Here is a 24,351-nt window from a genome sequence, read left to right as displayed (position 1 = left end):
TTTTTTTTTTTAAGATGGACTTTTATGTTTGTTCCATCTCACAGTTTTGTGCTTTGAGCATTTTTGTAATTCTTTCTTTTTTTGTTTTTTTGTTTTTTTGTTTTAGGTGTTAAATGGCTCTTTTTCTTTGGAATTGGTCAGTGAGAAATACTGGAAGGTGAACAAACCCATGGAACTTTATTACGCACCCACAAAGGAGCACAAATGAGCTTTTACTAAAATCAATTCTGAGAATGAACTTTTTTATAGCCTATTTCTTTAATATTAAAGATGTACCGTCATTACTTTTATGGACAGAACATTGGATATGTTGTTCAGTTTTCTTTCTGAGCCAGATTCTTTTACACTATTAGAATCTTTTCCCCTTAATTTAAGGTCTCCTTTTTGGAAGGGACTGCAGTTATTCAGTAGTTTTTCTTTCCTTTTAAAAATGTATCTAAGTTGTATGTTTTCACAAAGTGTGGTTCCATTTGGAGCATCTTGAAGCTTTTGACCCAGGAATTTTTCATAGTTCTGTATTCTTAAGTGAAGATTCAGTTGGCCATCCTTTCCCCTCCCCTCAAAAGTTTTTTAGGCCTACAGAATGTTAAATAATATGTATTTTGACTTTTTTTTCCCTGGAGTCTTGTATATTTATAGTTTTCTATATAAGCTGTAGTATCTTCATGAAGACCAAGGCTCAAACTTACTGTGCTTAAAAGACAATTCTCATAGGATTATTATTTTCATGGTATTTTCTTCCATAATATCTCATTTTTTAAAAAAAAAGTTCTTTATGAACTTAGTGTCCATTGTCATGCAATGTTATTTTCTTCCATTTTTTTTCCCTCTAATTTTGGAATTTCTGATCCTGGGAAACAGAACCAAACAAAATCTCAAGTTCTGTGAGAACTTGGTTCATTCGCAGATTTCATTGAAGAAAGAAAGATTAAATTGGTGTTATGTAGTCTTCAAATGTATATTTAAAGAAGTCTTTTTTTGTATTAGTTCTACTGTCACCTCAGTTCCTTTATTATGTGTGATTTTTTTTCCTATTAAAATACCAGAGACATGGAGATATTTTGCACTTTAGCCTTGATGAAAAGTACAAGATATGTTCAAAGCTTTCCTAATTCTTTTCTTATTGGTAGCCACACAAGTTTCAAAAATAACATGGCACATAGAACTAACAATGGGGAAAAATTTGCTTCTGTTTGAAAAGTGTGTTTAGCATTTTGGGTTGCCATATCAGTTTATAAATTTGGTGCTCTGCTAATTACACTCTATCTAGAAAGCAAGTTAATGGAGCTTGAGCCCTTTCTTGATGTGTAGTGAAAGATAATTCTGTAGAAGAATGTCAGCCAGTATGGTGAAGTCATTCTACTCTTCTTAATTTAGTTTTATATTAAAGGACAGTGTTTGGTGTTTAGAGCCAAAAGGCTTAATGATTACAGGTCAGAAATAAGATTGACTTGTGTGTTATTTTTTGTCCCTGTCCTGATTCCAGGTATGTTTCCAAGTTTATATTACCACAGTATTTACAAAAACATGTTTGCATTGAGAAATTAACCATAAAAGGTTTTTACCAGGGGAGAGTCATCCTCTAATACCATTCATTGTAACTAAAGCCTGTCTAGTCATTGTAAATATTTACCTGTCATTTCTGACAGATTGGGGCCAGCTTGATGTTTTAAATCTTCACCCCAGTATGAAAATTTAAAGGCTTATTCAATTTTTTACCATTTTACCGAAAATATTTAAAATCTGTTTTTACAGTTTTTTTGGTAATCTGTGCCATGAAATTTGAAAACCACCAAAAATCAAGGGAAATTTTGTATTCAGTTCCTTTTCTGGTGTAATGTTAAATTGTATAGATTATTAATGCATGTCCACTGAATATAATCCTGGTTTTGTGATATAACTCCTTAGATTTTATTGGTGACATTAGATTAGTTGTTGCATTAAATAACTAAATTCCCAGTGTGATTATTAATTGAAATTTGTCTTTAAGCAAAAAGTTATTTGTGAATATAAGCTTTGTGCTTAGAGAATGCATGTGTTTTTATCTGTCAGTATGGGAGGATGTAAATTCTTTGCATCATTAGTGAATTTATTGGATGTGTAATCCTTTGCAAAATATAATTATAGGTATTTGATAAAGCATTGAGGGTGTGGTGTTGTGTGTGTGTGTGTATGTATGTGTGTGTGTGTGTGTGTGTGTGTGTGTTTTGGAGGGTGGGTACTATTTATTGTTAACTACCAGCCATTCATAGAGTATTTATTATCTAAGTAACTTCTATAACCATCATCTCAACTGAGGAACAAAAGGCTCACTAGGGCCTTTGGATAATACATTATCATTTAAAAATTTATTATGGTAATATATATATAACCTAATTTATCATTTTAACCATACAATTCAGTGACATTAAGATACATTCACAATGTTGTATAACCACCACCACTATCTATTTCCAGAATTAACATCCCAGTCAGACACTCTGTACCTGTTAAATGGTAATTCCACATTCCCACTCCCACCACCAGCTCTTGGTAAACCCTATTCTGCTTTCTCTCTTTGAATTTGACTATTTTAGGCACCTTATGTATGTGGAATCATGCAGCATTTGTGCTTCTGTCTTATTTCTCAGAGCATGTTGGTTTTGAGGGAAAAAAATTGAAGCAGAAATAATTGAAATAGGTCATAGGAAAACAAAGAAAAAAATCAAACCAAAAGATGGTTCTTTGAAAACATCAGCAAAATTGACAAACCTGATGAAAAGAGGAGACTCAAATTACTAAAATTAGCAATGAGGGATATTTACTGACCTTACAGAAAAAAAAAAAATGATTATAAGGGAATAATATAAACAGTTGTATGCCAACAAATTAGATAACCTAGAGCAAATGGACAAATTCCTATAAAGACACAAACTCTGAAACTGGCTTAAGAATAAATTGAAAATCTGAATAGATTTATAAAAAGAGATTGAATTACTAATATTAACAAAACAAAACTTCCCACAGAGAAAAATGCCCAGACCCAAATGACTACACTGGTGAATTCTACCAAGTGTTTACAGAACAACTAAAACCAATCCTTTGTAAATTCTTCCAAAAAAAAAAAAAAATAGATGAGAATACACTTTCCAACTCATTTTATGAAGTTAGTATTTACTCTCGTAATGAAACCAAAGGCATCACAAGAAAGGAAAACTACAAATCAGTATTTCTTATGAATACAGACATGAATCTCAACAACAAAAAAACCCTACTAGCATGCCAAATCCAACAACATATAAAATAGTTAATATAGGACATGTGCTTCCGGGAAGATGGAGTAGTGTTTTCCCAGAATAGGCAGACAAAAAATAGATCAGTCATTGACAAGGATTGGTGGAGGATTGAAAGTTAGGGCTATAGGGTTTCTTCTTGGGGAAATGAAAGTTAGTAATTCTCAAGTTGGTGATGCTTGCACAACTCTGAATATTTAAAACCCCCCTGAAACAATTCCTTAAACAATACTTTAAAAGGGTACATCTTATGGTAGGTGCCTTATATCTCAATAAGGTTGTTATTTTTTTAAATGACTCCCTTTATGGAAGATAAATGGATCTTCAGTTATAGATACAACTTTCTGTGCCATTCAGCAGTGCTATTACTCCAGCCATACTAGTGTTTTGGGGCCAGTTAAAGTTGGAGATATATCTTAGATGGTATCTAAAGTTGCTTCCAGCTTAAACATTTAATGATGCTTCTAACAGAGTGTCTTCATATCACAGATGATTTATTTGGCGTAAAACTATGACCTTTTTGAATATGGCTATACATTTTCTTACTGTTAAAGAAATTCTCCTATAGCTGCTGTGCTTTTGAAAGTTTAAAGCTAGAAACCACAAACTTCCTTTTGTAATTTTATTTAATTGGGAATTGATTTAATAAATAAATTAGTTGTATAACTAATTTGTGATTATTTTAGCAGAATGCAATTGAGGAGCTTTCTTCAGTGTTCTTAAGTTATACTAAATTTCTTTTAAATGAGCCTCTCAAAATCTTAAGTGATTTTCTTTCGTTATGTATAGCCCTTAATACTAGTCTCCACTTCAGGTGGCTGTTTTAGTTTGCTAGGGCTGCCATAACAAAGTACCACAGACTGAATGGCTTAAATAACAGAAGTTTATTTTCTCACAGTTTTGGAGGTTGGAATTCTAAGATCAAGGTGTTGGCAGAATTGTTTCTTCCTTGGTTTGTAGATGACATCTTCTCCTTTTGTTGTCACATGGTATTCCCTCTGTGCTTGTGTGTCCTAATCTCTTATAAGGACATCAGTCATATCAAATTAGGGCCCATCCCAATGACCTCATTTAGTCTAAATTATCCCCTTAAAGATGCTATCTTCAAATACAGTCACTCTGAGGTACTCAGGGTTTAAGACTTCAGTAGGAATTGGAGGGGTGGAGAGGGATACATTTCAGCCATAACAGTGGCTAATGCTTATTATTGGCCTAGATACAATTTAGCAGGCAATTCCTAAGGTAAAGATGAAAGCATACTACTAAATTATGCTAAATTAATCTTTTGGCAAAAAATAAGATGGCTGGAGTTGTCGACTAAATTTTATTCATTTGGTGACCAGTAATAAAAATATGTTGAAAGTACTGCTCAATTGGAAATAAAGGTTATTCTCTAAAAGTGTACTTTTTCTGTTTAGTCAGTGGATCAAAATTTAAACTGCCTGGTTTAAACCAAACTCCATTAAGATGATACCAAAGGAATACATTTTTTAAAAAAGTGAGTAAACTCAGCATGTCAAAGATGAGGATTTTGGAGACATGTTAACTGTCAGCACATTGGGAACATGAATGTTTTCACATGGACGGTGAACGGTCAATGGTAACTGATACAGCAGCATGAAGAAAGATCAGGAATGTCCACAAAAACCTTAAAAATTGGAGACCTTGGGCTGCTGGAAAAGATAAGGGTACAAAATAAGCATGAAAATGGGATAGGTTAAGTATGTGTATAAGGAGTATTTGGATCCACAGAAAGCATCTCTCACCAATAGATTATTGCCTTTCCATTGTCCCAGCAGGAGAAGGGTGATTGGTTCTCTATAGACTATGAACCAGAGCTGTGTGAGACTTGGGACACCAGGCATAGCGGGGGGGGGGGGGGGGGGGGGGGGGGGGGCGGTACTGAATGGTGAGATGACCCTGTTCCCTTCCCATACAGAGTCCCCAGAATGCTGGCAGATAGATAGAGACCTGATGACCACTAGGTAGAAGACTGGAGGATTATTCTTGGAGAGACATAATGATGTTTGAAGACAACCCAAACAAAAAAGTTGCACTTTCTCAGTCACCTTGCAGTGTGGTGCACCAGTAAATAGACCGGAATAGACCTTTGCACACTGAAATATAAGAAGCTAGCCTAAGTCACCAGCCATTTGAGGAAAGCCTCTGACATGAAAGAGGCTGAAACTATCAGATCAAAACTGATGAAAGATGAAAAAGATAATGCAGGAAGTAGGAAGAAACAATCTCAAAAACTCTTACATTCACAAATTAAAAGTAATATCTTTAAAAGGAAATATTCAAGAATAAAAGAACTTGGAAATTATAAAATACAATAGGAGAAATGTTTAACAAGTATTGGAGTGTAAGTCAAATAAATACATCTCACAGAAAGTGGTAAACAAAAAGGTGGAAAATAAAGATAAAATTTTAAAAATCTATCTAGAAGGCCCAAAATTTAACTGTAAAAAGTTTTAGGAAGAGAGGAAAGGTTAAATGGAGAGGAAATTATTGAAGAAACAATGTAAGAAAATGATTCAGAAGTGAAGGACCCGAGTTTCTAGATTGAAAGGACCCCGAGAGTGGTTAGCAAAAAGAATAGAAGTTGCACACCATGCACAGGAGCTTGTGGTAAAAAGACTCGAAAATATCCAGAAAGGAGAAAACATGTACACGCTCAAAGAGGTAAAAAACCATAGTACCAGATATCTCAAAAATAGTATAAGAAAATTATATCCTCATCTTCTATGTTAGGAAATATATAGGAATTTAACAGGTAGCGCCTAAAATTGATTGAATTGAAAACTCAAAATTGAAAGTAAGAGGACTATTGATACATTATTTAGAAATAAGGAGTGGATCCTTGGCCCACTCCTTCTACCTCTAAGAATTAATTTGACTTGTGAAATAATGTATATGTACTACTTTGGGTAAAAACCAAAACAACAACAACAAAAGGTGAATATAAAACACTTGCAATTCTGGTTTCATTTCTGTACCTGAATCTGGTATAACTGTGGCCAAGTGTCTTAGTTCCCCTACCCCATTAGCAGTGTCTTTTCTAACATGAAGGGGTTGATATTGTCTATAGTCTTCTGTCTCTAAAACACGAACTTTTATATTTGAAAGTATGGAATAAAATCTTTACAGGATTGAGCACACAATAGGTTCTTAGCAAATGTATTGAGATTTTCAAGTTGTAACCAATTACTGAGAGAGATCTGGAATTTAATGCAAGTTTACCTATTATCTCAAAGGGTTGTTGTCTGCAATGATTTTGCTATCAATCAAAAACAAAGTCCTGGGAAAATCTTGGCCATAGAAAATGGGAATGAAGGAGTTAGTGCTTTCTGCACAGGCATGGAATATTGAGTACAAAGTGTAACGAATGGTTGACGATTTCAGATATGGAAAATGCTCAGTAGGCCAGTGGTTAACTATAGTTTTGTTATAATTCCGTTCCAGAAGTTTCTGTGGAACTGCCTTTTGTCAGAAGTTGACAATGTCTATATTCCCTTTAATAAAGGTAGATCATCAAGTGGCTAAAAGCATGAGCACTGAAGTCAGCCTGGGATTGGATCCTGGCTCTTTCATTTTCCAGTTTTAGAGTGGTGTTTGATAAATTAATCTCATTTAGCTTTGCTCTAAGCCCACATGATATAGTCTATGCAAGGACAACACTGTGTAGTGCTAAATCTCTCATAAATATAAGCTATTAAAATTAATATGACTTCCTAGGAAATGTTTTTACTTGGCAAGGTTTAATCTCTGGTCTGTATGGTCCAAAATTCTCTCTTCATAGTCAACTGTAATTTTGTAAAACAGGTTGAAGAAGTTTACAGTTTTAGGATAACTCACATTTACAGTTCATTCACATTTTTAAAGTTAATAGTTTTATCATCCCCTCCCGAGAACCAGAAAAGGATCCTTGAGCTGGAAGAGGAGTTTCTTTGCAGAGTAGGGAAGAGAGGCAACAGAGAAAGGGATCATGGCCTTGGATCATAGGGCGTAGACAAGTGTAGACAGTCTTTTTTTCTAGATGTTCAGCTTTTGTAACCTCTTCCTGGGCTTTGTGAATTCCCTTTCCTGAAGGGGGAGGATCAGTCTCAGTACGGAGACTTAAGCTGTGAGATGTCCACTTTTTCAGCTTCCTTTGTAACTTTAAGGCTGAAATAGCTAGAAAAGACAGTTTGATCCTGCAAATTGGTTGAATTTGCTCTCTTGCTGGGTCTCTTCAGTGAGAGTAGAGACAGTGGTCAGGGAAGAGTAGCATTCTAAGAACTGGAGTAAGAGTTTTGGAAAGATTTGGATGAATAAGTATCCTAAATCCTTAACTCCACCGAGCCTCACTTAAAATGGAAGAAACTCCTTAGATGTTTGCTGCCTTGGTGTATGACTGCTTAATAACCTCACTTAAAGTGGTTAGTTACCTGGCAAAAAGCAGCTTCTTTGTTCTGTTACCCTAAATTCCCTTATTGTCTCCAGGACATAATTAGAGTCAGATCCCAGCAAGTTCTGGGGGACAGAACCAAAGTTTGACCTGAAAGAATGCTTTTTTGATCATATATACTGATGTGGAGAAATATCAGGGAAATAGATTCTGAGTACGTTGGCTCTTGAAGGGAGGAAAATAATTTTAAATTGGGTCAGATTATCAATATGGATACACTTACACCCAACATTCTGGCTCAGTTTGTCAGCTTGAACAGCTGGGGATAGTTCTGTTTACTTGTTATTTTGACTCAGCAACGGATCATCAAAATTGGAAATAGGATGCTAGAAATTCCTTGATGTAATGTAGAGAAGGGAAATCAAAGACTTAGAAGGGGGAATGTTGGGGAGGATTTGTAATGTGATCTGTTCACCCAGATCTCACGATATCCCTCCTGAGGGCCTGATTGACTCTCTTGCCCAGGGCATTGAGAAATAGACAGCTGAGTAGAGAACTGTGCCCTTGAGAAGCTTTATAGTATGTCTGTGGGCCATGGATACCAGTGGGAGATGCATTCATTGAAATGGGCTCCTTGATTCAGTGGGCATTGCCGAGTTCAGTATGTCAGAAACCAAGTAGTTCCCCTTAATTGCTAGACTGGAAATGTTGTGGAGTTACTACAGTAGGCAGTAGGACTAACAGGGTTATCAGTATAGTCTGATTTTTTGGGCTTGGCTAATTGATTGTGTGATCCAAAGGACGAAAGTGGTACTATTTGATTTATATAACAAAACCATAGATCTGACTTGAACCAATATAGTAGTCACCATCCCTTACCCAATTCTCAGGCCTGATTTACTTCCTATTCCCAGAACCTTAACATCACAAGTATGTATTATGTATGTTCCTCTTAGCCTTCTCCAAAGTAACCTGTGACCATTTATCAGAGCGATTATGCAACGAGGAAATAAATTCCTATATCTTTTGGGATTACTGAACTGGTATTGAATTAGTTACAGTATGTGGAAACCAGAAAATCATGCATTTATTCAGAGTGGAGGCTTATGAAAGTCAGATGATAAATGGAATTTTAACCCAAATTCACCACAGTGGCCCCTAAACCCATCTCTCGGTTCCTTCCCATTTATTTCATGAGTGTATGGTTAGAGTATTAACATTAGCAACTAGCAAAGTCAACACAATGGTTGTCTGATGGTAGAGTAGGAACTGGTTTCTTGTTTTTACCAAATTTTAATGGAGGGATACAACTGATATTACTTTACAATGTGATCAACATTTGCAGTGTCCTAAATTGCTAATACTGTTATAGGAACAAGGTGCTAATGTAGAATTAGATGGAATTTTAAAAGTATTTACTGTTTAGGTTGATACAGTACCTTAACAGTTTCAGACTTCTTCCTACCAGACTTTCTTTGGAAAATCTGCCTGTATATGTGAAATTAATACATATGGATATGTAAGTGATTCAATATTGTTACAGATTGTACTGCATTTAAAGTTATTCCAAATGACTGTATTTCCCTGTGCTGTACAATATATCCTTGTTGCTTATTTATTTTATACATAGTAGATTGTATCTCTTAATTCCACGCTTGTCTTACTTCTCCCCCTTCCCTCTCCCCACTGGTAGTCACTAGTTTGTTCTTTATATCTGTGAGTCTGTTTCTCTTTTGTTATAAACGTTCACTTGTTTTATATTTTAGATTTCCACATGTGATAACGTAGAGTATTTGTCTTTGTTTTATTTGACTTAGTATAATACTTTCTTGGTCCATCCACATTGCTGCAAATGGCAGAATTTCATTTTTTTATGGCTGAGTAATATTCTGCTCTGTGTGTGTGTGTGTGTGTGTGTATACTACATCTTTATCCATTCATCTGCTGATAGGCACTTATGTTTCTTCCATATCTTGGCTATTGTAAATAATGCTGCTATGAACATTGGGGTGCATGTATCTTTTTGAATTAGTATTTTTGTTTTCTTCAGATATATACCCAGCAGCAGAATTGGTGGATCATATAGTAGTTCTATTTTTAGTTTTTTGAGGAATCTCCATTCCATTTTCCATAGTGGCTGCACCAATTTACAGTCCCACCAACAGTGTACTAGAGTTCCATCTTCTCCACATCCTTGTTAACATTTGTTATTTGTAGACTTTTTGATGATAGCCATTCTGACTGGTGTGAGGTAATATCTCATTGTGGTTTTGATTTGCATTTCTCTGATGATTAGTAATGTTAAGCTTTTCTTTTTTTCTTTTTTTTTCACTTGCCTGTTAGTCATCTGTATATCTTCTTTGGAAAAATGTCTACTCAGGTCTAATGCCCATTTTTTAATCGTGGTGTTTTTGTTGTTTTTGTTGATGATGTTGTTTGAGCTGTTTATGTATTTTGGATATTAACCCCTTATCATACCACTTGCAAATGTTTTCTCCTATTCAGTAGGTTGTTTTTTGTTTTGTCAGTGGTTTCCTTTGCTGTGTGAAAGAAAGCTTTTAGGTTTAACTACATCCTATTTATTTATTTTTTGCTTTTGTTTCTTTTGCCTCAGGAGATAGATCCAAAAAAATATTGCCACAATTTACGTCAGTGTTCTTCCTATGCTTTCTTTTGAGAGTTTTATGGCTTCAGGTCTTATACTTAGGTCTTCAATCTGTTTTGAGTTTTATGTTTGTATGTGGTGTGAGGAAATTCTAATCTCATTCTCTTACATGTAGCTGTCCAGTTTTCCAAGCACCACTTATTGAAGAGACTGTCTTTTCTCCATTATGTATTTGTGCCTCCTTTGTTGTAAATTAATTGACCATGGTTGTATGGGTTTATTTCTGGGCTCTCTATTCTGTTCCATTGATCTGTGTCTGGTTTTGTGCCAGTACCATGTTGTTTTGATTACTATAGCTTTGTAGTATAGCTTGAAGTCAGGGAGCATTTCTGTATATTAATCTTATATCTTGCAGCATTACTGAATTCATTTATTTTAATAGTTTTGGTGCAGATTTTGTTTTTCTATGTTTAGTATTCTGTCATCTACAAATAGTGACAGTTTTACTTCTTTCCTTCCAATTTGTATGCCTTTTCTTTTTCTTGTCTGATTGCTGTGGCTAGAACTTCAAATACTATGTTAAATAGAAGTGGCAAGAGTGGGCATCCTTGTCTTTTTCCTGATTTTAGAGGAAATGCTTTAGCTTTTCACCATAGAGTATGTTTGCTGTCATAATGTCCTTGATTATGTTGAGATATATACCAACATCTATGAGATATATACCTTTAAACCAACTTTGATGAGAGTTTTTGTCATGAGTGGATGTGGAATTTTGTCACATGCTTTCTCTGTGTTTATTGAAATCATGTGATTTTTATCCTTTTTGTTAATGTGGTGTATCATGTTGATTTGTGAATGTTGAACAATCTGTGCATCCCTGGAATAAATCCCACTTGATCATGGTGTATAATGCTTTTTATATATTGTTGAATTCAGTTTGCTAATATTTTATTGAAGATGTTTGCATCTATATTCATCAAAGTTATTGCCTATAATTTCCTTTTTTTGTAGTGTCTTTGTATGGTTTGGGTTTCAGGGTCATGATGGCCTTATAGAATGAAATTGGGAGTGTTCAACTTTTCGGAATAGTTTGTGAAGGGTAGGTATTAGTTCTTCTTTATATATTTGGTAGATTCTCCTGTGAAGCTGTCTGGTCCTGGACTTTTGTTTGCTGGGAGTATTTTTAAATTGCAAATTTAATTTCACTACTAGTGATTAGTCTGCTCAGGTTGTCTGTTTCTTTCTGACTCAGTCTTGGAAGGTTGTATGCTTCTAGAAATATGTCCATTTCTTTTGGATCATCCAATATGTTGACATATAGCTGTTTGTAGTATTCTCTTGTGATTTTTTTGTATCTCTGTGGTGTATCAGCTGTTACTTTTCCTGTTTTATTTCTTATTTTGTTTATTTGGGTCCTCTTTCTTTTTTTCTTGATGAGCCTGGCTAAAGGTTTAGCAATTTTGATTATCTTTTCAAAGAACCAGATCTTGGTTTCATTGTCCTTTTCTATTCTTTTATTTGTTTGTTTGTTTGTTTTGCTTTGTTTTTTGTCTCCATTTTATTTTTTTCCTCTCTGATCTTTATTTCCTTCCTTCTCTGCTGACTTTGGGTTTTCTTCTTTTTTTTTTCTAACTCCTTTAGGTGGAAAGTTAGGTTGTTTCTTTGAGATTTTTCTTGTTTCCTGAGGTAGGCCTGTATTGCTATAAAGTTCCTATTAGAACTGCTTTTGCTGTATCCCATAGATGTCTCAAGGCATTTTCTGATTTCCTCTTTGATTTCTTCATTGACTTATTTTTATTTTTATTTTTTTGGGGAGCATGTTGTTTAGTCTCCATGTGTTTGTGTTTCTAGTTCCATCCTGTTATGGTTGGGAAAAATGTTTGATATAATTTCTATCTTCTTCAAGTTTTTGAAACTTGTTTTGTTGCCTAGCATGTGATCTATCCTTCAGAATGTTCCATTGCACATAAAAAGAATGTGTATTCTGCTCTGTTGGGATGGAATGTACTGTAGATGTCTGTTAAGTCAAACTGGCCTGTTGTGTCATTTAAGACCACTGTTGCCTTATTGATTTTCTGTCTGGATGATCTGTCCACTGATGTAAGTAGGGTGTTAAAGTCCCCTGCTATTATTGTATTATTGTCAATTTCTTACTTTATGTCCGTTAGTATTTGTTTTATATATTTAGCTGCTCTTGTTTTAGGAGCATATGTTAATGAGTGTAATATCCTTTTTGTATTGATCCCTTTATCATTATATAATGCTTTCTTTTTCTTTTGTTATAGCTGTTGCTTTAAATTCTATTTTGTCTGGTATGAGAATTGCTACTGCCACTTTCTTGTTGTTCCACCTGCAGGAAATATTTTTCCATTCCCTCACTTTCAGTCTTTGTGTGTCTTTAGCTCTGAAGTGAGTCTCTTATAGGCAGCATATAGGAAGATCTTATTCTGTTTATCCAGTCAGCCACCCTGTGTCTTTTGATTGGAGCATTTAGTCCATTGACATTAATTATTGATAGGTATATACTTATTGCCATTTTATTACTTGTTTTCTGGTTATTTTTGTAGTTCTTCCTTGTTCTTTTCTTCCTTATGGTTTGATGACTTTCTTTTTTCTTTAACTTTTATTGAGATACAATTGACATACAATAAACTGCATATATCCAAAGTGTACAACTTGATGTTTTTTTTTCTTATTAGTAATGTGTATATGGCAATCCCAGTCTTGATGACTTTCTTTAATGGTATGCTTGTGTTCCTTTCTCTCTTGCTTTTCTGTATCTATTGTAGGTTTTTGATTTGTGGTTACCATGAGGTTCATATGTGTTGACCTATATCTATTTGTTTTAAATAGGTAGTCCTTTAAGTTCAAACACATTCTAAAAAGTCTTTTTACTGCCTTCCCCTGCACTTTGTATTTCTTATATTTTACATCTTAATGTTTATCCCTTTACTGGTTATACTTATACTTGACTTTATAACTTTTTTTGTCTTTTAATCTTTGGACTAGTTTATTTAAGTGATTGACTCTCAGCCTTTACTACATATTTGCCTTTACTACATATTTGCCTTTACTAGTGGGATTTTCCTTTCCTATAGATAATTCCTTCTTGTTATAGCCTTTTCTTTCCACTTAGAGAAGTTCCTTTAACATTTTCTTTTAGGGATGACTTTGTATTGATGAACTCTTTCAGTTTTTGCTTGTGTGAGAAATTCTTTATCTCACCTTCAATTCTGAATGATAATCTTGCTGAGTAGAGTATCCTAAGTTGTGGATTTTTCTCTTTCATCACTTTAAATATATCATGCCACTCCCATCTGGCCTGCAGTTTCTGAAAGAAAATCAGTGGATAGCCTTATGGGGGTTCCCTTGTGTATGACTGTTTTTCTCTTGTTGCCTTTAGAATTCTTTAACTTTTGCCATTTTAATTTTGATATATCTTGCTGGGGGTCTGTTTGGGTTCATCTTGTTTGGGATCTTCTGTATTTCCTGTATCTGGATATCTGTTTCCTTCAGGCTTTGGAAGTCTTCAGCCATAATTTCATAAAATACATTTTTGACTGCCATCTCTCTTCTCCTTCTGGGACCCCTATAATGTGAATGTTGGTACACGTGATGTTATCCCAGAAATACCTTAAACTGTTTTCATTTTTTAAAATTATTTTCCCTTTTTGCTGTTCTGATTGGGTAGTTTCCATTATTCTGTCTTCCAGATCACTTATGTTTTGTTTCACCTAGTCTGCTGTTCATTCCTTCTAGTTTGTTTTTCATTTTATTGTGTTTTTCAGTTCTGACTGGTTCTTTTTTATATTTTCTAGTTCCTTTAAAAAATTCTCACTGTATTCATTTAGTTCTTCCCTTAATTCTGTTAGCATTCTTACTACTAATACTTTGAATTATCTGGTAAATTGTTTGTTTCATCAGCCCCTCCCCCCCCAGATGTTTTCTTTTGTTCTTTCAATTGAGACAAATTTCTCTTCTTCTCTGGTTTATCTTTCTCTTTCCCTGTGAAATTAGGTGAAACAGTTACCTATGGCATTCTTGAAGGAGTCCTTACGTGGAACTGTCCCTATATAGTCTGCCTGTTCTTTAGTGGGAGAGCTGGATCTGACATAAACACAGGTCACATCTTTTTTCAGTGAGTGCTAGTAGCTATCACCTTGGTGGGAGGTGGGGCTGGAGATGGAGGGGCTAGGGCTGAAGTCAGGTGTGAGGTAGGGCTTCCCCTCTTCTCAGTGGTCTGTCAGGAGTGGAGGGGGTGTCAGGTCCCAAGTTGCTGGAGCAGAAGCCCTGAGGGTCAGGTCTAAGCTGGCTCAGTTACCTTTAAGTGTGTGCTCTTGCCCTTCCCAGCACTGTCACCCTCACACCAGAGAGGAGCAGTGCTGGAGTAAGAGATGCAGAAGTGGGTATTCAGCAAGGGTTGAGGGTTAAGATGCTGGCTGTGGAGGTCTGGCCTGTCAGAGATTCCAACTGCCTCTGCTGCACTGCCTGTGCAATTGCCAGTAATGGCTGTCCTGCTCCTTGTTAAGACAGCTGCCTTAGCATCTCATGCCCAGCTGAGCTTTCTCCTCTGTTGTGGCAGCTCTCCAGTATGAAGATGGGATGTGAGGCAAGCAGTGCCTGGAGTATCTGCTCAGCTCAGGCTGGTGGGTATACCAGAGCGGTCACAGGAAATGAGTCAGCCACCTGTGTGGTTTCAATTTCAGTCACCCTTTCCACCCAGCTTTGAGAGCAAATGAGTATCCATGTGCTTCTCATGAGTGGAGTACAGGCTTCCCACAGCCCTCCTGTTAGTCTCACTGCCTACAACCAGCCAAGGGGGCTTGTCCTCCCTTTGTTGGATCCCAGGGCTGAGGTACCTGATGTGTGGCTTGAACCACTCACCCTCCATGAAGGGCCTTCACCCATGTAATCTCTCTTTTCCTCTAAGTCCTCTCACAGGGTCACAGGTCCTCCACTTGTTTTCCCTTCTTACCCATTTCTGTGTGAATCTTTCTTACAGCCTTGGTTGTACAGGAGTCTTTCTGACAGTTTCCAGTTAATTTTCACTGAGAATTGTTCCACAGGTAGATGTATTTTTGGTATGTTTGTAGCGGGAGATGAGTTCCACATCCTACTACTGCTTCACCTTGATTCCTCTCCCCATACACATATATTTTAAATAATCTACTGGTCCATGTGCTGGTTTGTCTTATGGATTTATAGTAATTTTTCTTAACTATACAAAAAAAGTAATAACTTTTATTTCTATTTGTGCTCATTTGTGAGTTATAATTTTAACTGGCAAGAATAATAAATGTTTTTTTAATGGTCATTTTAGAAACTAACTTGCACTTCACCTGTTCCTTTATTTTACTAAAATTCCATTAATTGGAGACAAGAAAAAGCATCCTTCTAGGACTATGCTGTAATAACACAAAGTGATTTTCTTTTATTTCTTCTAAGTTAATATTCTATGTTGATGTAACCCTGACTCCCTGAATTTCTGTGTGTAATGGGAGTGCTTTTTTCTTATATGGTGTGTTTAAACCTTTCAGTTATTACTCTCCCTCCATTCTCCAAGCTTAATGCTTGTAAAAAGTTACTTTCTCTTTAGAAATACTTCAAGGTAAATATGTATTAAATTCTTCAGACAAAAATTTAAATTTTTGGTATCTCTTTTCATCCAAACTCTTATATTCAAATGAATCAAGAACAATATTTATTTTCTTACGAACAACTAGTTTTCATAGTCATGTTAGCCTGGGCTACTTGTACAAAAAATTAGCACATACACACACCAAAAAACAAGCAAAACAACAAAAAACCCAAACCAATCAAAAAAAAAAAAAAGGAAAATCTTCACTTAATAAATTCATAAGATGACAAGTTTTACTTCTGAGAGGTAGCACAACCAAGCAAATGAATATTGTACGTGCATTGTAACCGAGGCACTTGAGATCACCCAATTTGTTTAATTCAAAACAAAATCTCCCCTCTTCAGAATTTAGTGCTTGTGAACAATCACTATATTAGAACAGTGGTCTCAATTTAGCAAAATCGTACTCTGACATTTAGTCATCTAGACCTTAAACTTGTAAGAAAATGTATTTTATCTCAGGGAAGTATTTAATTTCTCAAAAGCTAGTAATAAAAGAGCAATGTGGGGAGAGGTGTGATTTCTTGAAATTGGGAATATATTTTAGCTTGTATTTGTGAAATAATATATTAGCGACCTAAAATGACATTGTTCCTCCTATTCTATTAGGGTCATTTTAATGAAAGGCTTCTGGCTTCATCTTACACACTACAAACAGAAAAACATGAACATCATGAATTGGTTTAAGTAGAGATGTGATTAGTATAGTAAAGGATGGCTTCCATAACATACATAAAATTCCAAACACTTTGCATGTGAAAATTTTCTGAGTTATTAAACAGTAGGGTGATCTCAGTCACAAACTTGGCTTCATACGAAATGTTTTCATTAAAATTTTAAGTTTTCTTTAAAATAAGAAAAACTTGGAAAGCACAGCTCCCAAACCAGCTAAGTTAGAAACTGCTAATTTTCTGAATGAAAACAGCACTGTTTTTTATTTTTACACAGCTGAATTGAAAGAATAGAAAAAGCACTACAGTTGGTATAGAGAACTATTAGGCCATCAACACAGACATCTGGGAACAAACTTTTTTTTTACATTTACCATCTTCTGCAACTGCTTGCTTCTGCTTTGTCATTCAGTGACATTTCAACCCTGTTGGCTACTGTATCTTCGGATGCTGGTTGGACATGACCCTCTGACTGTCCTCCAGTGTAGGTGGGGGTGCTGTACTTTAAAAGGATAGATTTAAACTGCATTAGAGGTGCATCTGTACGGACACCCATTGGGTCAAAATGAGTTCGGCTTACTCGAAAGCCTGCTTGAGAAAGATAGCACAGAAACTTTTTTAACCTGCAAGGAAAGGAAAAAAAATAATGAGGTTCTTGTATTTTTATTTAAATCACAATGTCATTAAATATATACACTTTGTCATTCACTGACTGTCTTACTTTGGCATATTCATTCCTTTAATGCTGTGTCTGTGGATGTTGTAATAAAAGGGAGGATGTTCAGTATTGACATCAGTCTTTTGCCTCTTGGCTAAATTTGTGGTTGATTCATTACTTTTTCTCTTTCCTGAAACATACATACATAAACACAGAAAGTTACCATTCTCTTAAAAATTACAAGCCAAATACTTTTATAACTACATACTGTCTCAAGTCTAAATCCTCTGACACATACCATTTCAACCTATCTATCTAAATTCTTACAATAAGATAGCTTTTATTATAAGAATAAAATATTTACTCTTGATACTTTATCCTTCACCCATGTAATTTCAATATTCAACTGTCTGCTGAGTCAGAACTTCTTTTCTACCTTCTTCAATTTTAAGCCTCAACTCTTTCCATCTTCTGTAGAAAGCCATTTATGAATTCTGGGCCAGTCATACCATAGACTTCATTACTCTCAATACTACACTACTCAGAGTTTACATTCTGTCATTTTTTGTTTTGTTGTTTTACGTATTTAGTTCTTTTATGTGTGTAAATCCTTTCTTCACAAACTACATTCTCAGTTCCTGGGGATAATGTCCTTTATTTCTATACTTGTATTCTCTACTGAATGCCAATACAGTTGACTCTTAAATGATGCGGGTTTGAATTGTGTAGGTCCACTTCAACATGGATATTTTTCAGTAGTAAAAATTACAGTACCATATGGTCCATGGTTGGTTGACTCTGTGGATGAAGGGCTGACTCTAAGTTATATACATAGATTAACCCCAGAGTTAATACAGGGTCAACTGTATTTGATATATAGTAGGTCTTCAATGAACACAAAACAAAACCAACACAAAACCCGTTTCAAGGGCTTGGATTGAGGAATTTATAAAGGTACAATGTATGAGGTCATTGCCTACTTCTTACCACAGTACTTAGCCTTTACATTTTAAGTAAAAGGAAGCTAGCAAGTTTCTAGCAACGTATCCCTCCAAAAATCACAAAAGGAAGACAACCAAGATATCCAAGTTACTATAAGGAGATTTTTTCTGAATGTTCAACTCTTAATTATTTCTCCATGGATGTTATTATGGCCAAATTTTAAATTTTCATGAAAACTAATATTCACTTAAGCAAAAGTATTCAGAAGGCAAATTCAATGCATGAAAATGATAAACTGCATTCAAAGATAAATATAATTTACTGTTAAACTGTTGCCTCATGGCTCCCCCATTAAATCAGATAATTAAAACTTGATTATACTCATATTACATCTAAGAAGAGTTAGGAAAGTCTGAAACTAAAAATCTGATACAAAACCTTAATAATTACTATCGTCAGCAGTACATGAGTTTTTTTCTTTTGCCTGATATTTTCTATCATGGAAGATTTTACACATTGATATACTAGTTTAGAATATTCATATAATTTCAGAGCTATAAAAGAACACATAGAGATTAGTCTAATTCCCTTAATTCACACATGAGAAAGGCTCAGAGATTTTAAATATTTTTAAAACTTATGTTTTACCTTATTCTAAAAAGGTTTTATGACAGCTCTTTTGAAGGTGGGGAAATGATGCTCTTAAATCTAATGTGCTTTATGGTATACTATAATGCCTTTTTTTTCCCTCCAACAGAGAAATTAAGGAGAATAAATCATTTTAAGTGACTTGAATCTTAGCGAATTAGTTGAAGATGCCAAATGAACATGACTGTTGGAAACAGTATGCAGTAATTATTAAAACATAAGCTATTAGAGTTGAAATTTTCTTGTCTTTGAAGATCAACACTAAAATGTTGAGCAACTAATTCAAAATTATAGTTTGTAATTTTAGTCCTCTGTTCTTTCAATCTTAACACTGTTTTCTTTTTACCTGTATGCAAAACACATTTTGAATCTAACGCTGTCTTTTAAAAACCTTAGACGTTAAGGCACTGACATTACAAATCTTACACCCTTTTGATATGAATTTGCAGTGCCTAATACAAGTATATTTTAAAGTATGCACACAACCCCAAATTGTAAGAAAGGCCATGTAATAAATTCTTATGGCCAGAGTATAGGGTCTTCTGGTCAATTCATGGAATTCCTATAAATCATATGTTGATGAGAAAGTTTATAAGAATTAGAATAAAATTTAATCTTAACTCTATAACCTTTATCAAATACAATTTGATCTTATTTTGGTTCACATGGTTCTTCAAGATCTTATAGCTCTTGCAAAGGGATCACCATATACCAAAGATGTGAACAAAGTACATATTAATAGAAATCTTGAACTGTGCAAATGGCAGATAAACAAGGTTTGCTATAATTTTGTTGTCGGTATAATATGAAAATGCATTTTGAAGTAGGCTACCAAAGCAATCTCTGCTATATGCCCTTTTGCACAGATACATACATACATACATACATACATACACGTATACATACATACCTTGTGCAATGTAATTATCTGTTGTGTTATCATCTGTAGTTTTAATAAATACACCATATTCTTCTAAAATAAAAACAAATGGAAACAAAATATTTTACAGAATGACAGTAAGCAACAATTCAAAGTTTAAATAAAAGCTTACTAAATTCTATGCACACTGCTTTTATGAATACATGAGACTGTGACCAAAATAGGCTACAAGAATTCATTTGTAACCCTTTAATAAGAGCTGCTTCTTCTAATGACTTATGAGAATGCTAGGATGTCTAATAGGCCTACCCTTATATCAATAGCCAGTTAAAACTATAAAAGCCTATTTATACTAAAGAGAAAACAAAGGAAAAAAGAAACTTAGCTTTATTGAGTGATAAGTGTAAATCTAGCTTCCATATCTCAGTGGATATTACAAAATTTTTGGCCACACTATTCTCAGAATGACCTAACGTTTTTCTTTCTAGATAGGATAATAAAATCACAACATACTTTTAGTTCTTTTAATCTACTAAAATGTTAAAAATACATCTATCTTAACAAAATCATTATTCCTTTCATGCCCCTAATATAAACCTGAAGAAAACTATGCAATTAAAAAAAAAAGTTAACTGGATTATGATTAGACTCATTACAGAGGATTTACTTAAATCACACTACTTATAATTATATTGCTTTTGATTATAACATCAATAAAGATAAAAAGATGGAGTATTTTGATAATCAGTTTGTAAGCTAGTTAATTAGTGTTCAATTAGTCACCTTGCTTGTTGATATTTGAAGGTGCATGAACTGAAAACTGACTTTGAGGAGTACACTCTGACTCAAAGATTAATGTTTTTATTAGAGTCTGAATGTCATCTAAACCATGGTGAAGAGATTCAAATAGCATTCTTTTGAGGAATCCAGTATTGAAAAGGGAACTAGACCTGAAAAAAGAACATAGAATTGGGTTTCAGAAATGTTTTCTTTAAAAAAATAAGTCTTCATAATTTAACAACAACTAAGATAATTTGCCCACACCTTTTATCATGTCAGTTTTCTATGCTAATGGGATTAGTCAAGGAAATTTTATTCACAGTACATCAACAAGAATTAATTGAGCCCTCATAAGGTGTATAGTGCTGTGGTACACAGAGGTGTAAGAAATACCAAAGTATAAAATTCAATGTTTACCCTATGAAAGCCTATAAATCTCGACAGAATCTATATAGGGACATAGTGTAATGGAGAGGTTTTCATAATGCATGTTCCTGTCAGTAATAGTGAACCTTAATTCCAGTGTATGCATGGTGGGGCAGGGTGAAATACATGAGAATTACATGTGCTTATGATGATTTAGCTAAAAAATTGCTGAGTCTGATATGCTTCCCATTTAATTTGAGAGTCACAGGTATAATGGACAGAATATGAATTCCAAGCCAGATAAACCTGAATTCCGGTCCTCACTCCACCAATCAACAGCTATGTAATCTTGAATAACTACTGCTTTTGAGTCTCATATTTCTCATCATAATATGGAAAATAAAACTTCTCAGACTTGTTATGGGAATTAAATGAGATAGTATAACTACAGTCCCTACTACAAGTATATCCTTAAGGAATAGTAGTTATTACTGTTAGGGTTAGCAAATATATATGAAAGGATACGTGATTTTAAGTATCAAATGAGTAATCAATGTAAGATTTACTAAAAGACAATTTAGAGATTATTTTGGGCTTAAACACTAAGGAGAGACTTCAAAGAGGATGTAGAATTTGAACTTGAGGTGGGGAAGAGGGAAGAGATTCTGGATGAGTGTAAAGACATGAACAATGGCTTTAAGTGAGCAAACCTTAAGTCACAGTTTAGAACTCAGTCTTGGAGGTCAGAAAACATGAGTTCTGGCTTTGCCTGTGCTACTAACTAAATTTTAGGGGGTCAGTTTTAGCCAGCACTTTAAATACACTGTGCCACAATTTTCTCATCTATAAAATGAGGAAGGAGTTGGGCTAGGAGATCTTTCTGGATCCAGCAACCTGTTATTCTTAATTTCCCCAGTGCCAAGATCAGTGAGCAGGAGCAATGTGTAGCAGGTGATATAGGGAAGCAAGTACTAGAAGGTAAGTCTGGCCAGGTCATTCTTAACCTAAAAGAGTTTACATGAAATGAAGACAAAATAACGGGCATCAGCACAAATATGTTTGCCATTAGGTTCATTTTTGGGCTTAGTAGATGGCTAAACCTTGGCCTCGTAAAGTAAGAAGGTTGAATTTTGCAATGATTCTTGTTACAATGCTGTTAGGAATCTCAAATTTCTACCAAAATCTCTAGTAACAAACAGCTTATGGGAAGGATTCTGAGTAAAAGCAATTCAACTTTAAGACATTAAAAACACAATAACTGGTTACTAAGGATGCAGAAGCACACATCCGTTAAATATTTGCAGGTGCGTCCTGTTTAAACAGCTTTACCTAACACAAAAGCAGACATTTACTTTCACATGCCCTTCTTACTTAAAACCAATTCCTCAAAGACATTTTATTAATATATTAGTTGGTCTATAAAAAGTTATAGCGATCGCTTTACAGTCACATCCTAGTTCTATAATTATCAACAGAAAAAAGCCTCATTCTTACTATGCAAAAATGAATCATTTGGTCTGCAGATCAGCTATGTTTCTCTTTGATCCTACTGCATCTTAGCCCTGTCACAAACTTGGAAGAATAATGGGATAGGAAAATCTGAAAACAGAATACCTCAGGTTCATAGGGGGAAAAGACTCATAATTATTTTCCTATATTAAAAAAAAAATTGAACCTAAATTTGCCTATCTTTTATTAGACATAATCAAAAGTCAGCAATCAAATCAATACATCAATTCTGAATATATTATTATGCTTAGGTACATACCATAGAGGTCCAAGTTCTATTGCTGTCTTTCCAGGCATGCTTCCATGACAATTACAGGGTAGCTGTCTATATGGGTTTTCTGTGAAAAGATAATAAAGAGAGAAATCAAAGGAGAAATGACAGTGTAAACAGTAGTAATTATTATATTAACAAGAAATTTGCAGCTATAATATACTGAGGATCTACTATGTGCCAGGTATTGTGCTATTTTATATGCATTAAAAAATTTAATCCTTTTAACTCTCTTTAGTAGGTACTGTTAGGTTCTCAATTATATAGATCAGAGTAAAGCTTAAGAAAGATGTAGAAATCCATGTCAGATAACTTATTAAAGGCATAGCTTTTAGTCACTATACTACCTGAAATATATTATTTCAGTAGGAAAAAGTTCTATAAATTCCACAAGATATCCACATTTTAAAATCAACTGATTGGGGTATAATTTACATGCAATAAAGTGTATACATTTTATGTGAAGAGGTTGATGAGCTTTAACAGATGTATATACCCATGTAACCAACATCCCATCAAAAAAAAGACATATAAGTTAACTATTCTATAATTGGGAAGAAAATGAATTACTCTATTCCCTAGCCTTGATGCATATTCAGCCCCCAAAATGTAGGCTAGAGGAAACTAATTCAGTTTAAAAGAGCAATGAAGGGACTGATGTAATCATAAGTTGACTGGGGAGGTATGAGAGCTATTCTTAGTTTCCAGAATGGGGTGATATTCTACCATGGACTTTTCAGTTCACTTTAGACCTAGAATAGTCATTTTAAATCAGACTCTCTCCAACTGAGTTCCCCCAGGCCATACCTGGGTTTATGTTCACTTTCTTGGAATGGCCTGATCTGATCAATGGGTCCTAGATATATCCAGACCCCAGGATTATGGTTGTAGGAACATGGGTCGATAGCCTCTTGCTATCTGTTCTCACTGTGTCATTCAGTGCAATTAAATGGCATAATGCACAGTGGTAAAATCTTACTTTATGTTTACTTAAAGGCTTTTCTTCATTGTTCTTTCCTAGGTCTACTTTTCAGCCTTAGAAGAAGGTGTGATTATCATTGACCTTAGCTTTGTTGAGAATGATGTTCCTCAAACATTATTTGAATATATTCAAGAAGTCTTCCCTGAAATCATTAAGTAACTAAACTACAAATACTATAGGCAGGATTACTCAAATTAGGGCGATTTACATGTACGTTTCTGTCAGTTATACCAACTTACCGCAGGCAGCACACATGCAAATTTGTATTAGTTTCCTGATGCATTTTGCAAAATGCTCCCATCATATTAACCTATGTCTTTTTTCAAGCTCCTCACCTAGGATTTCTCAGTGCCTGGTCAGCATCAGCATCTTGAGAAATCAGGGCTATCATTTCAAGTTACCAGTAGCAAAAAATGAAGGGGGTAAAGAAAGAAAACTAGTATTTCTGTGTCACTGGTAAAGAGGCTATGAAGCTAATTCCAGATGAGGAATTCAAACATATTTAGAGACTTTTGTTTAAATGCAGTGGACCAAACACAAACTTTATCTCTGCTGTTTCTTAAAGCATTATTAAAATGAGAACAAAGGAAGAAAATTCAAACCCCAAAGATAACTAAAATGGGAAAGGAGATAACAAAAGATGATGAGAGATGTCAATAAAATTTTAGTAGTGGGAAGCAGACACACAAGGGGATAACTGATTTAGCAGGTCAGAGAAAGCTAAAGCCTAACTAAGCTT

The 24,351-nt window shown here is 34.7% G+C and overlaps 2 protein-coding genes across 12 annotated transcripts in view; one reads left to right on the top strand and one right to left on the bottom strand.

Annotated features, from left to right (window-relative positions):
- RNF2 (ring finger protein 2) overlaps positions 1-24,351 on the top strand; it is a 105,337-nt gene that overhangs the window by 57,432 nt on the left and 23,554 nt on the right. For 3 of the 6 annotated variants that reach the window (XM_057728730.1, XM_057728729.1, XM_057728731.1), the window contains exon 7: positions 107-1,055. The exons of the other annotated variants lie outside the window; for them this stretch is intronic. In XM_057728730.1, the coding sequence (XP_057584713.1) occupies positions 107-208 (102 nt within the window). In that variant the 3' untranslated portion in view covers positions 209-1,055. Of the gene's footprint in view, positions 1-106; positions 1,056-24,351 lie in introns of those variants that run through there. 6 annotated transcript variants of the gene reach the window in all.
- The window catches only part of TRMT1L (tRNA methyltransferase 1 like), a 37,825-nt gene continuing 29,409 nt past the window's right edge, over positions 15,936-24,351 (bottom strand). For 3 of the 6 annotated variants that reach the window (XM_057728725.1, XM_057728724.1, XM_057728726.1), the window contains 5 exons: positions 22,619-22,697; positions 20,488-20,654; positions 19,735-19,797; positions 17,298-17,424; positions 15,936-17,199 (listed from right to left, as the gene is read on the bottom strand). In XM_057728725.1, the coding sequence (XP_057584708.1) occupies positions 16,947-17,199; positions 17,298-17,424; positions 19,735-19,797; positions 20,488-20,654; positions 22,619-22,697 (689 nt within the window). In that variant the 3' untranslated portion in view covers positions 15,936-16,946. Of the gene's footprint in view, positions 17,200-17,295; positions 17,425-19,733; positions 19,798-20,487; positions 20,655-22,618; positions 22,698-24,351 lie in introns of those variants that run through there. The other 3 variants (XR_009052777.1, XM_057728728.1, XM_057728727.1) reach the window with 3 other exon arrangements.

This window comes from Hippopotamus amphibius, chromosome 3 (genome assembly GCF_030028045.1).
Source record: "Hippopotamus amphibius kiboko isolate mHipAmp2 chromosome 3, mHipAmp2.hap2, whole genome shotgun sequence".
NCBI classification, from domain to species: domain Eukaryota; kingdom Metazoa; phylum Chordata; class Mammalia; order Artiodactyla; family Hippopotamidae; genus Hippopotamus; species Hippopotamus amphibius.
Note: the sequence above shows the minus strand (reverse complement) of the source record. Positions and strands in the feature narration are given on the sequence as shown.